This window comes from Trichoderma virens (assembly GCF_000170995.1).
Source record: "Trichoderma virens Gv29-8 chromosome Unknown TRIVIscaffold_4, whole genome shotgun sequence".
NCBI lineage: Eukaryota > Fungi > Ascomycota > Sordariomycetes > Hypocreales > Hypocreaceae > Trichoderma > Trichoderma virens.
In genome coordinates, this window is record NW_014013745.1 from 563,012 (window position 1) to 579,359 (window position 16,348).

General features: G+C 50.4%; 4 protein-coding genes across 4 annotated transcripts; 3 read left to right on the forward strand and 1 right to left on the reverse strand.

The window, feature by feature from the left end:
* Positions 1 to 1,767: 1,767 nt before the first annotated feature.
* On the forward strand, positions 1,768 to 2,533 carry TRIVIDRAFT_61171 (uncharacterized protein; the record flags this gene model as incomplete). The annotated part of the gene is made up of 2 exons (XM_014103113.1): positions 1,768 to 2,399; positions 2,473 to 2,533. 2 exons carry the CDS (start codon positions 1,768 to 1,770, stop codon positions 2,531 to 2,533), a joined length of 693 nt encoding a protein of 230 aa, XP_013958588.1.
* Positions 2,534 to 3,006: 473 nt separating this feature from the next.
* Positions 3,007 to 6,049, reverse strand: TRIVIDRAFT_198991 (calcium permeable channel; the record flags this gene model as incomplete). Its single annotated transcript, XM_014103775.1, has 5 exons — positions 3,007 to 4,422; positions 4,480 to 5,407; positions 5,464 to 5,579; positions 5,643 to 5,854; positions 5,947 to 6,049. The coding sequence occupies 5 exons, from the start codon at positions 6,047 to 6,049 to the stop codon at positions 3,007 to 3,009; spliced, it is 2,775 nt and encodes a 924-aa protein (XP_013959250.1).
* Positions 6,050 to 7,211: 1,162 nt separating this feature from the next.
* TRIVIDRAFT_61173 (uncharacterized protein) lies at positions 7,212 to 10,628 on the forward strand (the record flags this gene model as incomplete). The annotated part of the gene is made up of 9 exons (XM_014103114.1): positions 7,212 to 7,254; positions 7,314 to 7,407; positions 7,505 to 7,539; positions 7,713 to 7,721; positions 8,048 to 8,723; positions 8,796 to 9,504; positions 9,676 to 9,802; positions 9,933 to 10,225; positions 10,284 to 10,628. 9 exons carry the CDS (start codon positions 7,212 to 7,214, stop codon positions 10,626 to 10,628), a joined length of 2,331 nt encoding a protein of 776 aa, XP_013958589.1.
* Positions 10,629 to 13,313: 2,685 nt separating this feature from the next.
* On the forward strand, positions 13,314 to 14,665 carry TRIVIDRAFT_71735 (uncharacterized protein; the record flags this gene model as incomplete). Its single annotated transcript, XM_014103770.1, has 1 exon — positions 13,314 to 14,665. One exon carries the CDS (start codon positions 13,530 to 13,532, stop codon positions 14,409 to 14,411), a length of 882 nt encoding a protein of 293 aa, XP_013959245.1.
* Between the last annotated feature and the right edge of the window lie 1,683 nt (positions 14,666 to 16,348).

Sequence of the window (16,348 nt, forward strand, 5' to 3'; positions counted from 1 at the left end):
ACTAGACAAGGCAGCGCAAATGCAGCACACCGAGGGAGATGGAGCTTGAGGAGTATCATTACGTGAGTTTGACTAATGTATTTCATGGGATATTGTCTCATAATTCGCTTCTTGGCTCTCAGCTGAGATCATTGTGTCGAATGGGAGGGACGCGGAGCTGTTCCCCTGCTCAGAGCTAGCCCAGCCTCGTCACAAATGTGAAGGGATAGGGAGGAGAGCTGAACTGGAAGAAAAAGGAAATATAAAGTTGAGGCACTTAAATATTGGAGCTGACCTACTAAATCCACCCAATTCTTTTCAACTCACCCGACACCACAGTCTATAACCAATACTTACTTACCTATATGCCTACCAAACTCGGCTAACGCTTGAGAGAATATATTTGATACCAATTATATACATCAAAATGAACATGAAACTTCTCATTCTCGCAGGCATCTTCACTACCGGCGCTTTTGCTTCCATTCCTTGCAGTGGTAACCAAAACACACCGTTGTGTTGTGCAGTCGATGTCCTCGGAGTCGCTAGTCTCGACTGCCAGCCCCGTAAGCATAGCCCTATAGTCGAGGCTTCTCACACAAACAATATATGTATTGACCTATAATAATTACAGCACCGGGTCCCGTTAATAGTTCCGAAGATTTGCAACAACAGTGCCGTAGTGTCGGCCTCGAATCTAAATGCTGTGCGCTTTCTCTGGTAAGCACCTCCCGAATCACGCCTTAATGATGCGAGTGTTAACATACCCCTACGTAGCTTGGGCAAGCAATTGGCTGCACCAACCCCGGGAATTAATAAGTAGAAAAATATGTGGTGTATTTCATATAGATACTTGATGATTGAAATCACGGGTCAAGGCATGAATGGACAAGGCGAGATGAGGTGTCAACGGAATTTGCTGGTAGTCTGTGTATGTCAATGAAGCGGAGCATGATATGAATGTAGGGATACGTCTACCCAAGTTTAAATAGCAGTGAATAGGCAGTTCGTATTCTATCTCAAAAGCAGTTCTCTGAGGGGAGCATATGAATAGTGAAGTAGGAAAGCAATGGAAGGATATAAGCTTTATACGGTACCCGCCTGTCCAACAAGCACACAGCAGTAGCAAAACAACCATTTTAGAACAAGAACATATGATTTTTTTTATTTTGTATGGAGTCCTTGGTCTCAGGCATTTCTGCACATGAATGTAGAAAAAAGATATGGCGGCAAGCTGAGAATGAGAGCCAATGAGACCAATGAGATGGATGGATTTCTCACTGCGGGGATGGCGCAGCAGCTCTATACCGATTGGAGGCTTGATGAGGGGATCAAGCACATTCATTCCGTTCAAATCCTAACTTTATAGTGTTGGTAAACTTGAAGGATTTGTGTTTTAGTTGGGAGAGGAATTATCAGGCACATGCGTTGAGGTCTATCAGGTACCCATACGCCACACCAACACGTGCCAGCAAACCTTCCATCAGACCTACGTGTGCGTGCATCGACAAACTGCATTGTCCTTTTACACTCATCTTGCTTGTGCCTCAACTTGACTTCTCGCTTTTCTGTCATCCCGGCGGAGAAGCAAACAAAATAAAGAGTGTGCGCATTTCAGCTGGCCTAGGCAAAAGATCTGAAGCCTAAAAAATTAAAGTATCCTAGGACTTTTAGGTATGCAGCATTCACCTACTCAAAACACCAAAATACTGACCATCACGACTCCCAGCTAAATCTCACCCTCACACCACGTCTTCTCACAAAGCAAAAACCATCATCTCCACCACCATGCCGTCCGCAGTCCTCCGCAACGTCGCCGACATCCCCACCATCGCCCGCCTCTACGCAGCAGGCCGCCTCTCACCACCCGCCGCAGCCCCAGCCCTGCGCAACCCCTCCGCGGCACTCAACCGCCGCATCAGCCTCCTCCGCGCAGACATCACCACCCTGCCCGTCGACGCCATCGTCAACGCCGCCAAGAACTCCCTCCGCGGCGGCGGCGGCGTCGACGGCGCAATCCACTCCGCCGCCGGCCGCGCCCTCGTCGCCGAGTGCCTCGCCATGTACCCCGACGGCTGCGACACCGGCGACGCCGTCATCACCGCCGGCCACAAGCTCCCCGCCAAGCACGTCATCCACACCGTCGGCCCCGTCTACCAGAGCCAAGCCGCCAGCGAGCCCCTGCTCAAGAGCTGCTACGAGTCCTGCCTCGACGTCGCCGTCGAAAACGGCTGCGCTACCATTGCCTTCAGCGGCGTCAGCACTGGTATCTACGGCTATCCCAGCGAGAAGGCGGCTCACGTGGCCTGCAGAACCGTCAGGGACTTTCTCGAGGAGGGGGACGACGAGGGCAAGATTGAGCGTGTCATCTTTGTTACGTTTCTGGACAAGGATGTGAATGCCTACAATGCCGTGTTACCGTAAGGAATTCTGTTTTGCTTCGACTCAGTACCCATTCTCTTCTCAAAGACAACCGCTAATGCTGCTGTATAGCCTATATTTCCCCCCCGATGAAAGTGAGATGAATCAGCCAAGTCAGCCTAGTAGCAACTAAGGGCTATTGAAAGGAGAGAGGGAAATTGGATGGTTGTCAATTCGGCGTTTACGGTTAAGAAAAGAAATAGCAACATGAACTTTGATTTCACACACATGCGCACACCTGCAGAGGCTGCCCAACAAGACAGTGATCAACACACACACCCATAGAACTTCTGCTCGTATATGTGAATAAAATGAGATAAATGCAACCCACAATTTTCCGTGCTATGTAAAACGTAAATACAACCATTTCCCAAATCGCAACAAGCAAAGTCATTCATACATTGAGCATCACCTATTCGTCCAAAGTCCCCATGTCTTGGCTCAGTCCACGACATACAAGAAAACGCCGCCCTGCTTGAGCAGCATTTTATCAAAACAGAACCATTAGGGGTATATACGCCGTCCTTAGACCAAAGATAAAACACACAATCTTCACTCCTTTGCCGCGCTGTCGTGTCCAGCCTTGGCGTCTTGAGCCTCATTTGCTCAGCTGCCACCGCTCGGGCCAGCTTGTGACTGCTTGTTCTTGTTCTTCCTTCTTCTTCTCTTGGCCTTTGGCTGGGGAGCCTGTTCGCCCTCGGCCTTGGCTTCACCAGATGGACTCTCAGGGCCGGCATCATCGCCTTCGACTTCCTCAGACTCGACACGTTCGACGCGTTCAGGTGCAGCCTCTTCGGGAGCCTTGGACGATGTGGCTTCAGATGTCTCAAGAGGAGCGCCTTCAGATGTGTCGAGAGGAACGCCTTCTGCAGCCTCTGATGGCAGGTCTTCGGGGGCCATAAACGGAATATATGTGGAAGTCTCAAGTGGAGCACCTTCAGGAGCCTTGAATGGAATATCTTCAGGGGCCTCGGACACAGGAGTCTTCGCCGGGACATCTTCAGAGGATTCGAACGCTGCATCTTCAGATGCCTTGAACGGTGCGTCTTCGGGTGCCTTGGATGATGCATCTTCAGGCGCCTTGGACGGTGTGTCTTCAGGCGCCTTGGACGGTGCGTCTTCGGGTGCCTTGGATGGCGTGTCTTCGGGTGCCTTGGATGGTGTGTCTTCAGTTTCTGGTGCCGCTTCGAAAGGATGAGTAGATTCTTCAGCTGGTTCGGCCGACTCGTCAGACGGTTTGACGGGCTCCGCAGAATCATCAACAGGCTTTACAGAATCGTGCACTGGCACTTCGTAGGTCGGCTTAGCAGAATCGTCAACCAGTTCAATTAGCTCTTCCAAGCTGCTCCCCGCCTTGGCTTTTCCCGATGTGCTTCCTGACTCGTGTGCAACGTCTTTGCCAGTGCCCACGATATGATCCGTTTCTTCATGGGTTGTTTCCGACGACGGCTTGAATTCATAGGCGCTACCGTCTCCAATCTTGGTATCCTGGCTAGTCGGAAAATGGACATGGTCGCTAATGTCCGCCAGCATAGACTTCAATCCAGCAAGCTCAGCTCGCAGTTTCTTAATCTCAAGAACAGCCGGGTCATCTTCCATGTTTGGCTTGACAGACTCGCATGTCTTGGCCCATCCTTCAGCGCCGAAATCGATTTCGTGCGCAAGCTGCTCCCATTCTTCAATGATATCATCGTCTGCTTCCCCACGAGCCCGATTGCGGCGAATTGCATGTGCCGTGCGAGTCTCGAAGATTGCCGTGATCAAAAGGAGCGGTGAGTAAAAAAAGCCCATGATACAGTCATTGATGAACGCGTACGACTTCTTGGGCATCCACCACTCAAATAGAGCAGAGATGATAATCTCGATCAGGTTGAGCGGAGCAATGTAGACATTCTCATCTGGCGCGCGAATGAATTGCATCGTCTTTTGGGCGAATAGTGCCAAATATTCGTCATCTGCATTATCATAGATATCCTGGTAGGCAGAGTTGTACAGAGCAATGAGAATGTTGAGGAGGATAACCTGGCATCATTCATTAGCTTGGGATTCGCCCCCGCACATATAATAATCAAGACATACCATGACAATAAATGTAAAGCAGTAATACAGGATCCCACCCCAGGGCGGTCCGAATCCATCAAATCCGTCAAATTCCGGGCTTCCGAGGATGGCTCTTATCATAGACTCGATAATGAACCACACGTCATCGGCAACGTTGTCCTCAGTGAGGTCAAGACCAATGAAGGCCTGTAGGAAGCCGACAATGATGACAACGAGCAGAGCGAAGAATATCACAGACTCCTTCATCATGACCTTGAGCACCACAAGCATGGCGCCAAAGAACCTGAAGCTATCCAGGTAGAGCAAGAGACGACACCAGAACAACGGAGCGGTAAAAGCCAGGATGTTGTATCCCAACGCGCTGTAATGGGCACGTCCATCGGTGTCTTCTGCAAAAGTCAGGCCGACGACGCGGAACACAAACGAGGCCGTCAAAAACGCGTACAAGATACCGTTGAAAGCATTCCAGAAGCCCAAGATTTGATAACCTGCCTTGTAGACCTTGAGCAGCTCATCGCAAATGTAGCCGAGTGTAAAGACATAGAGGGCTCCTTCAGCGATGTCAATCACACCGCTAGCGTTGACTGAGTTGATGGCAATGGTAAAGAGGGCAAGATAGAGGAGCGATAACAAAAGCTGGGCGAGGTTTTGGTTTCTAGGAGTTCGCATCCGATCTGGATCCATATGAACCAGAAAATTCGGATTGTCTTTGTCATTGTAGTCAACAAAGACAGATGGGTCGTTTTCATCCTGCACCAGCCAGCCACGCCAGAGATAGCTGATACATTTTTGGTATCCTGACGAGCCAATGACTCGAACAGCATGCAGATCGACAGCCTTCTCGATGACATTGACGGGAGGTGTCGGGATGCCATTTGCAATGTACGAATATCGACGCAGGAGCACCGAGTGTAGCAGATACGCCGTGTCTTCCTCTTCCTCAATACTAGTAGTCCTCTGGTCAGTATATATCGATGCGGCATTTGCAACTGGGCCACGTACAGGGCTTTGGCTATAACACCGCAAGCTTCGGCTCGGAGCTTGTGCAGACCAGCATCCCAGAGCTCGACATTCGCCTCATGCGTGAACCAACGTTGATTGACGAGTAAAGCGTAGACCTGAGTGTTGTTAGTGAACAGTTACCTCATTAATGGTCGGCGTATATTCAACCCGCCACGTACCACACAACCCTTGTACTCTTGACCGCCTGCTTCCTTGGCGGCCCGGATAACGTGCGGCGTAATGATGCGGCTATGAGGCGTCGTGATTCGGCTCTCTTCCATTTCGCATGGCACGCATTCTTGAACCAGGTGTCGTAGCCTGAGGCATACTTTTGTAACGTCGGCGGGCGGAATGGCAGAGTCTATCTCCTCATTACGCAGCTGTGGAAGCACTGGAGCCGGGGTGCAAAGCCCTCCGTTAGCAAGATGGACTCAAGAGGCACGTGGCGAGGGTGCGGAGGGCATTGGATGCTCCACGACTTACAAGCGCGCTCCTCTTCATGAATCCATTGGTGACGAGAGCGATGGCCATGTCTATCGAAGCCAAGCAGGCGATCAATGTTGCGCCAGCGGTTGGATCGAGGCATGGCGGCGGCGATTTTCGAGACGGTGAGAAAACAACAGGTCCAGCAAGCGCAGCAGGCCCAAAAGCCTCACGTCCTCGGTCAATGGACCTATAGACCAAAAAAAAAATTCCAAAGAAGCCAGAGACAATGGTGGATTACGACAAGTCTGCGAAAAATCGCGTGGCGGCGAAAGGGAGAGCTGCTGGGTAGGGCAACTGGCCAGCTGCATGAAAGGACGAGGTTGAAGTTCCAACGCAGAGCCCTGGAGGAAGTACTATGTAATACCATCAGGTCACTTTGCTGGCAGAGAGATGGATGCCTTAGCCAGGGAACAGCGTCTAGCCTTGCTTAAGCTTCCTGCCATGGCGAGGTCGTGCATTAGCTGATAAGACAGCTGTCACGGCCCCAAAGGGCGTTATCGGCGTTAGGGAGCTACAGCTCTGTGCACTAGCACCCCGCATGACGCAACATGACGGCCAGCTGCCTTTCCCGTCGCAGCTTAGCAGCGACCATCCTCCAGCCTCCAGACGTTAGCGCTTCTTCAGTGCCTCTAGTGAATCGGCGCGACCAGCGGAAGACGCGAAGATGCAGCGGACTAGGCGGCTGGCAGCTCGTAGCTTCCATGTACCGAGTCTTGAGGTCATCTCGGGCAATTGTTGGGCCGTAATGAAGCAGTTGAAGAAATCTCAAGCATCAATTGGTATTTTGCCTGCTGCCCGGTGATGAAAATGGCGCGACGTTGCATGGATTGATACCCAACATTGGGCCGTAAAGCAGATACGAGGGCAAGGCACCCAATGCCGTGCGGCTCTCTGTCGGGTATTTCCTCATACAATATCGGATCCGGACTGAAATCCTCCTTCAATACGCCCAGCTACAGCACATTTTCCCAGAAATGCAAGCTCTCAACGTACGAATGGCGGGCCAAGACATGCATTACACGCACATACATGAATTGCAGAATTTTACGGTGCAGCCTGGGAGTCGCAGCCTATGAGACAGACCGGGCATGGCACATGGCCTTTGTGACTGGACAAAGCAAGGAAAGATAACGGCCAGGTTGATTGGATGCGAGGCAAAATTACATGCATCCCGAAGCCGCTGTTTTGTCGTACATACAGGAAGAAGCTGCATATGTGGACGGATCCAGCGAGGAAATACCCATCAAATGTGATATCACGCCATGGAAGTGCGGACGAATGCCAATGTCGATGCGGCCGCTATCTGTGATTCGCTTGCAGAGGCCAGGGTCATTGTTAGTACATACATGCATCCGTATCTACAGCTTCGTTTATCTTGACAGCGTCGATCCTGCATGTGCTTGTCAGAAGGGGCCGTCTTCACCTTAGTCTGTACAGTGGATTCAGCACGCCAACCCAGTAGGTACATGTACACGGCATCACCTGCGAGACCATGGCTCCTCTTGACATGGAGGTACTTTAGTTAGGTACTAAGGCATTTGTCAGATTGTTATAGGCATCCAGCGCATATTGGTGTTTTGCTCGAGAAAGGTGTGTATGATCTTATCAAGATCGAAATATGGTAGGAATATTCTGAATGGGAAATAACGTACCTGCTTTCCATCTTCGACTCATATAGATCTGATGCCAGTGAAGATCTAGTCTTTCATGAGCAAGGCACAGATATTCTATAGCAACTATAGATATACCACTATTGAAGATAGTTAAGTTAGGTAGGTAGGTAGTTTACATCGTTGGCAAGTGACGTGCTTGACGAAGCCCAAACTCAGCCGTGCCTTCTCCTTTTCTACGCAAATGTCCATAGCGTTATCTCTTCATCATATCCAACTCAGTCTTGTTCACTTCTCTCGCATCTGCTTCATCTTGCTCCCCAAACAGTGAATCTTGCATCAACACTCATCAGCATTGTCTATATTCATCAGACACATTAACCTTCATCGATTACTCTACTGTTCACTTGCTGACTACGAACCTCGAGTCTGTCAACTACTTATCATCTTAACCATGCAAACCAATAACAATGCCGACAATTCTACAGAGCACCAGTCAAGCCCCGGGAAAGAAAGTGCTGTGGAGGAGGATGGTGATAGTTCCATTGACGGCTTGGATTCTTCCGAGATCCTCTCATTGTCTCCAAAGAAGCGTAGATACTCAGAAACAACCGAGTGCATAGGAGCACGTCGAAAAGCCCCAATCGAATGCCGGGGTTCTGTACCCGCCTCCAAGTCGGCTCAGTCGTCACCCACAAGCACCTCCAGCTGCTCCTCAATGACGCTTTCTCTCCCCGAACTGCTGCTACAGCATGAACTTGAGAATGATCAAGGCAATTCATGCCCTCAATCACCGGCTGGTGAACGCACCACGACTCCAGTCACGACTGAAGACTCGCAACCACCCCTGAATCCGCATCTCAACACCACAGCTGCAGTGAGAGTCCAATACTTCACCCGCCGCTGGGATGATAATGGGGGTTACACTGTATCTGAATTCGAAGTGGATGAGCAAGTTCCCGATATTTCAACTCTGAGAAAAGACGACACTGTCTTCGCCATTATCCTTGAAATCAATCGCAATGACCTCTCTCACCACAAAAATGAACGATTAGAAATTTGGAACAATCGTTTGAGAATTTATCTCCAGAAAATTTTCAACAACAAACTTGACGCTGACCTAGCAGTAGCAAATCCCTCTCTGTGCCCCCAAGCGTTGTTTCGGTGAGTACAATTGACTTGACGAAGACGTGTCGTCTGATGTCATCCTCAGTTAACGGTATCCTCATTTGATAGCTATTTGGGCGTTCTCGAAAACCAATTCGACTCATTTCTCGAACAAGAAGCTCAGGGCGAATATCCAGGTCCGCATTGGGTTGAAAAAGAAGGTTTGAGGCTCCTTATCGTTTACCTCAAAACCAAGTTCGCCTCCACTATCAGTGACCTTGAGCTACTGCAAGGCCGCGGGCTAATAACCTTTGAGCATTTATGGGTACTATGGAAGCCCGATATATTACTTTTCTCACCGACTACCCAGGGAGTGGATGTCCCAATGGTAACAATGCTAAGACGATCAGCCCTACTCAATGACGAAACAAGATCGTGCATTATACACAGCGATTACCTCGTTCTAGACGGTAATACCACGCATTTGAAGGGCACGTATCATACCATCAGTCATTTCAAAGGGGCCGTCAAAATTACCAGCCTTCCTATCTATCCACTCCACTTGCACAAGAATCAGGCCCTTATTCGCACTCAGTTAATGGAACGCGGCGCGAAATACATGGCTCTGCAGGGGGGGAGCATGCAACAAAAGGTATTCACCGGCAGGGCGATAAAGGAGCTCACACAGAATGGGAAGACTTCCATTGTCGATATGCGGCAGGAGAGGATAGTCATAGATGCTGTGGCCTACAAAAGGGGGACTTTGCTCTGCGGAAAACCACCACCAGCGAAAGCGCCGACTTTTGTCGAGGATGACGAGATGCACTTTCGGATGCTTGTAGATAAGATTTTGGCCGACAAGGCCAAAGATACAGCACAAGATAACCAAGATGGTAGGCAAAGCTATGATGACGGCGAAAGGGCAAATGATGCACTACTAGAGGAGGCGAAAACCACTGCCCTGCTGCTGTGCTGTCCCTTAGTATACGGATATTCCTTGGCTCATTAGGAATGGCATTCGTTCCCTGTCTCTGGCATTGAAGATGTCAACTGGGATGGCGACGCCTGGGATTCTCTGGTTCTTGAGCAGGAGACAAAGGATTTGATTCTGACAAAAGCGGCATCAGTTGACTTCGGTGGCATTGAACCAGCGTAGGGGCAAGGGTTAACGAGTAAGTGGGCCAATCTGCGCAGTCTGGCGCGAGAGCTCTGCGGTAATCTTCATTGAACTAACATTTGACCAAGTGATGCTATACGGCCCTCCAGGTACGGGAAAGACTTTTGCGGTGGAAGCACTCGCCGAACATCTCCAGCGTCCTTTGATGAAACTATCTCCCGCTAGCCTCGAGATTCACCCACAAATAATCGACATAGCACTGCACGAAGAGAAGATGCTAGACATTTGCCAGCGCTGGGGTGCCATTGTGCTTATTGACGATGCCAGCGAGCTTTTGGAGTTATTGGACGGCAAGCGTTCTGTAGCCTTTTATATTGTTCTTCGCCACCTCAAATATCCCAAGACTGTCATCTTCCTCACAAGCCACAACGTCGGAATAGATGTAAGTTGAGACGATCACTGCCATGGCGGCGAATGTACTACACTAATACTCGGCATAGGTGTGTAACGATATGTATAAAATGAGAATAAGCCTCCCCATATTAGTGAGCAATCCAAGCCGTAAAGGCAGAATGGAATTGTTTCAAAGATGCCTCAATCGAGCGAAAGCGCTTGGCCGATGGGAGATTGGGCAACTCACGGAAGAGGAGGCGCATGAGCTGGCACGCCGCAACCTCAATGGCCGAGAGATTCAGATTGTAGTCAAAATGGCTTTGGATTGGGCGTCTACGAAGAAAGAGGAGGTTGGTGTGAAACTATTGGAGAAAATGGCGTGTACATTTGACCGATACAATCGGGATTTCAAGGGGATACACTGGCAGAGTGGTGAAACATTCTACTCGTAGTCTTGTGTGAGCGGGCGATGGAGATGTTGTCATATCGCTCTGTTTGCAGCGGCAGTGCTTTGTTTTACAGCGGCTAGAAGTCTTTGATCTTTGTTCTGATTGCAGGGGATGAGAGGCAGCGCTTAGGCAATCGTGTATATGGATGCTCGTCTTTGGCACGACACATACCCTACATGTCCATATTACGTGCTCTATGGGACTTTGTCTGGAGCGGTTTGATGCTTGGAATAGGTTGTATAGATGGCAATCATTACAGCGCTGTTACTCGACATATCTTCATGTATTCTGTGCAACTGGAGTAGTATGTGGCCATACGTGTGCAGCAGAGAGCTATCTCTGTTGCCAGAGCCGTCGGCATTTTGCATTCCTTGAAACGCACCCGGCATGATATCTCAGCCATAAAGCGGGGAGCAAGAATCGAACGATGCTGAGTTGTTCGTGCATACCTAGCACATACGGCACATGGATTACTGCACTTGCCACCACTAGGCATGTGCTTGTGCTTGTGCCCTGTACAAGTATACCTGTATGTATATAATATAATTCACGGCTACGAGCATCAAGTATAACGTCCAAACCACTGCGTACGTATGCAGTGGCAGTGCTCCTCGGAAGCTGAGCTTTTGAGATTAGTATTTCCAAGGATCAGAGGCTTCCATAGGGGGTTTCGAAGCAGACGAGCCGTCGAATGATGGGTCTGTTAGGAGAATGCCGAGAGAGGGGGTGAGGAGCTGACGCGGATCCGAAGCTGCGGCTGGGGGATGTGGAGAGCCGGAGAGTCGGGATATGCACTCGTACGGAGAATAGGATGGATCCCAAGGGGCGGTGCCTGTGTCAACGAGGATTATAGGAGAGAAAAAAAAAAAAAACAGGGAAGAATCGGGTAGACGGGACAAGAATAGCAGCGGTGGATATTGCTGGCAATGGTCTGTGTGAGAATGCGTGCGAGTACTTTGGATGGTTGGATGGATCAGCGTTGCTTTGTGGATAAAGTCAATGCTATATGTAGTTATGCATGCAGAGACGATTGACGTGTCTGTGACGCGCGAAAAGGGCGGTTGGAATGGAATATTTTTTGGCGTCCTCGACAGGAGTTGCTCTAGTATTGGCTGCATGTGATGTGGTGAATCAAATGGGGCGTGAAGTATTGAATCCATAGACGCCCTGCATTGCACTTGGCTTCAGGATTGTTAGTGCATGGCGTTGAGTTTGCAAGCTATTGGACGAGCACAAAGCCGACGAGACAAATCACTGGTGCAGCTGAAGCGCTGTGCTGTCCAGACCGCCAAACGCCGTACGAGCTAGGCCTGGAGTCAAAATACGATGGGCGAATGGACGAGATTGGACGCGCAATAGGCGAAACACTGGGAAAGCTTCCAAGACGTCGACTCGTATTCGACGACAGCTTCTCGTCACAGCAACGACTCAGTTAGGTAAGCCTAGCATGCTACCCATGAGAGAACGAAAAATGGAGGAGAAAACTGCCGGCTTTGACCGCCCATGGCCAGGATTTGTTTTAGCCGTTGGGCTTGGCTTCACGAGCCGGTAACCCGATGCAGAAAAGCCCCGATTTCGCGCGAAATTACCTCCCAGGGGGGTCTCATTTCCCTCCCAGCCGGTCGAAAATCTATTCCTCATTCCAGAAGGCGTGGGCGGCGGACTGCTGTGTTCATTTGCGGCCAGCGAGATTGATGGGCTGTGGCGGCGGTGGGAGAAGGGGGGGAGGAGAAAGTGTAAAAATAGGAAAAAAGGAAAAAAAGGGAAGAGGGGAGAGGTTGGGAGAACAAAGAAACGTGTCTGTCTCATGCTTGGCGATTGAGCACATTAGGTAACGGTTGAGAGAAGGGACTTTGCCGAGAGCAACTTGGGGGGAAACGAGGTGGTGAATTTACTGCTGCAGCGGAGGTGACTGATTCAATTTCTGGAGGAGATTATGCAAGTACACCCTGATGGACGGGTACTTGCGATGACCCATGCCAGACACCGCCTAGCACTGCTCTCCACGGTATCTTTGTTGAAATTGGTACGAATGCGTTCGACATGGAGGACGCAAACCCATGCGTGGATCGCGCGTGGATCATCGACAAAGAGGATTGCGTGCGTGAACTGCAGCGTTTCTGAAGGTCTGGATGTCCGGACGGCTGGACGTCTGGATTGGCTGTCAGTTCTGTCATTGACGCATCATCAGCGTGTCAAAGTAAACCTTGTTTTGAGTTGTGCATGGCAGCGCGGAACAAGCTTTGAACAAACCACAAAGTTTCCCATCGTCCACTGAATTCTCCGTTAACCTCCAGCTCAGCTCCGGTTGCAGAACAGAAACAGAACAAAAGGTTTGTGCATGTGGGCTGACGCGACAACAGCTCCAACCCCAATCCGGGCCCTCTGGCCAATGACAGGCAGCGGGTACCTGGTGGTTCCTGGGCTAGCTCGCGACAGGGGTCTCCTAGCCAGGTTTCCAGGTTTCATGGGGGGGCAGCATTGAGTCTTTAGGGGCAGCGCCGTTACGAGCCAGGCGTTGCCACCCACTAAGGAGCCCCGAAGCACGGTTCGCTTGCAGAAGTTGGCATCGTGCACCTCCCCCCCCTGGCTCAATCCAATGTTTGTCCCCTGGCATGCTGGGCCTTAATAACGGCCGCTGCCCTCCCGCTCCCTTTGTTCCTCTCTCCTCCTCCTCACCGTCTACACCAGGCCTGCAAGTCATTCCTTAAAGACAAGACATCGTCGCGTTGCCAACCACTCTCTTTTCGCACTCCTACAAACAAGGCTCTCGCCGCGCATCTAGTCGCCTCGCTCTTTCGGCCTCAACCCTCAAACCTCCAGCACGGTATTCTGGAAATACTTAGACGATCGCTCACTCCTTTGGATATACAACTACATCAGCATCTTTTATATATCGCCAACATGAAGTTCTCCACCGCCTCCATCTTCCTCGCCGCCCTCGGCGCCTCTGCTCACCCCAGCGGCCACGCTCACAAGCGCGCCCACAACTCTCTCGATGCCCGTGGTGACTTTGTCATTGCCAACAAGCCTGCTGATCCCAGCCCAACCTCTACCCCCGTCGCCTCTCCCACCCCTTCGCCTGCCGCTCCTCCTGCCCAGAAGGCTGCCAGCAGCTCTTCCAACTCTGCTGCCGGCCAGGGCTCTGGTCCCTCCGTCTACACTCCCTTCTGCCGTGGCAACAGCAAGCGTGCTACCGCCCAGGAGATTGCTTACAAGGGCAATGTCGGTGGCAGCGGCCCTTACGGATGCAACCTCATGGCTGTCAAGAGCAACCTCCTTGATCAGTACCAGTACACCGTGGTTTTCGAAAACGCCGGTGACGACTCGACCTGCTTCTGCTGGAACAAGATTGGACCCGATGGTGGAATTAACGGTTTCTTCAACGGTAACGAGGCTCTGAAGTTCGACCTGCCCGCCGGTGGCAAGCAGGTCCTCGCTGTCGACTCCAACTCTCAGTTCGGCTGTGCTTGCGGCAAGGGCGGTCCTGAGCTGACCCCCATCGGCCAGTTCGCCTCTACCTGGGTCGAGGGTGATGTCGGCAACCTTTCCAATGCTGGCTGGTCCGGCTTCGACGCCTCTTCCATCGTCGCCGCTGCTGCTGGCATGGACATTCCCGGCCTCAAGGTCTGCGGCACCGGTGCCCAGGCCAACACTTGCTCTACCATCTGGCCCGGCGGCAAGGGTGACAACGCCTTCGTTGGCGGCACCGAGGCTCTCGACGGCCTAGGCCTCAACATCCCCGCCGGCAAGACTTCCGTCATCGTTACCGTCAACTACTCGTAAGAAAGTATCGATTGATTTCACCGGAGGGGGTATAGAGAAAAATGTTGGGATGGGATTTGGGATTTGATACATGTGTTTCGGCTTTAAGAATTCTTACGTGGAGAATATCTACGGTGTTTGGTGTGTGGCTTTTACGGATTCCCCCGATGTCCATTCGAGACTATGGACATCCCAACGCAAGTTACTTTTGAATCCGTTTATATATATATTACGGTTCTCTTATATATATAATTTGAAATGTTTATTGCTCTTACAACAAGTTTCGCCTCTTGACGTCTGTGGTTGGAGCTTAACTCTAACTTTCTTTCAAAGCATTGTAAAAGGTGTTGTATGGCGTTACACCATCCCACCCACAAAAGTCCATCCAGATGTGTCGTCCTCGTCTGTGAGTCGTTGGCAAAACCTGGGCAAAATGCGCCATGGCGTTATCCTTTCCGTAGCTATTGTCGCGACCCAGCGTATTCCCAATGGTTCGGGTCTACGAGTACTATCCAACGCCTAGTCTATGTTCTAAAGCGCCTCGGAGCTTTTCTATTTCAACGAAGCAGCGGCCTCATAGCATGAGTTCTTTTTTTTTTTTCCCCCGTCTCAAAGGCCAGCATCAACGGAGATTTTTATGCGGAGTGGTCGCCGATTTGGTCGCAACTAATGCACGTTACAGTTTTTTCTCTCATCCAACGCTTCCGATTGCACCGGATGTTGGAATTCCCTTTGCCAGAAAGCCTTTTCCCCTCTTTTTTTTCTCCTCCTTCCTAGATTGTCACGTCTGTGTGGATGAGGATCCGAGTGGTTGAGGTACGAGTACACTGCATCTTACATATCACATGAAACAACGCACATAAACCAAGGCAAGGTAAGCCGAGCTGCAGCGGGCTGATCGGAAGCCGGCTCGAGTCATTGATGAGCTGGCAAAAGGTACGGTGGGTTTGTCCGCCACGTGGAAAATGGATTGTGGTTGGCTTGTCAGTCGTGCTAGCGGGCGACGGACAATGATTTCAGTAGTCTTTTCTTGTTAGAGGAGATGGGCACATTCGGGTTACGGCCGATATGCAAGGAACGCACTTTTTTCTTTTCCTTGGTTACGCCGTTTGTGATGGTGGGGGGGTATGGAGATGAGGTATTATTTTTTTTACAGTAACACCTTGGGACGATTGCCGAGCAGTGGCAAAAACGATGGACGTGAAGCTAGTATGATGGATGGGGTGCGTGAGAGTTCATGTAAGTGGTTGGATATTGTTTGGAGGTGGATGGAAGATGGAGACGTGCTGCAGAGGAAAAAGTCTGAGGGGTGTTCGGGTGAGTAGTCCACATATATTTCATAAATATTTATGAATTTCATGTATACTTGTGAAATGAAAGTCGACCTACTTATAGGTACGAAGCGTTATATACGTTTGAAGGTACTGTACATGATGTTCATGAGAAGACTGGGGTGAATGTAAAATAGGTGGTAGTTATTGCGAACGCTGCCTGAAAGGCTGTGATAGCGTCTTTGCTAGTGCAAGCTGGGCCTAATCTAGACGAACTGAGCACCGAGGTTGGACTCGTTCCTGGTTTGATTGTGCACCCAAGGAAATCATTGTGCGTAGGAAAAAATAATGTTGACTAAATCCGTCCGATTTCTGAAACCATACAGCCCACGTCTTTTTATGATTGCTACGAACAATTGTTCAACCACTCAATAATGCCAGTCCTTGGTGAAGGGCTTCACACAAGCATCTTCTAAATGAAAGAGCCTCGGAGCCGGTAGAAATATGATCCGTAGCACAGTACGAATTAGGCACCCACAAGTTCCCACGAAGGCTTCATGCTGTAAGGCTGTGTAATTTTTAGGCTGTAAAATCACCGTAATGGCGCGAGATCAGCGGCCATGAAATACCCGAATTTGGGTAATCACTATTGCCTCTTCTTCCACTGAATACAACCATCATGGGCTC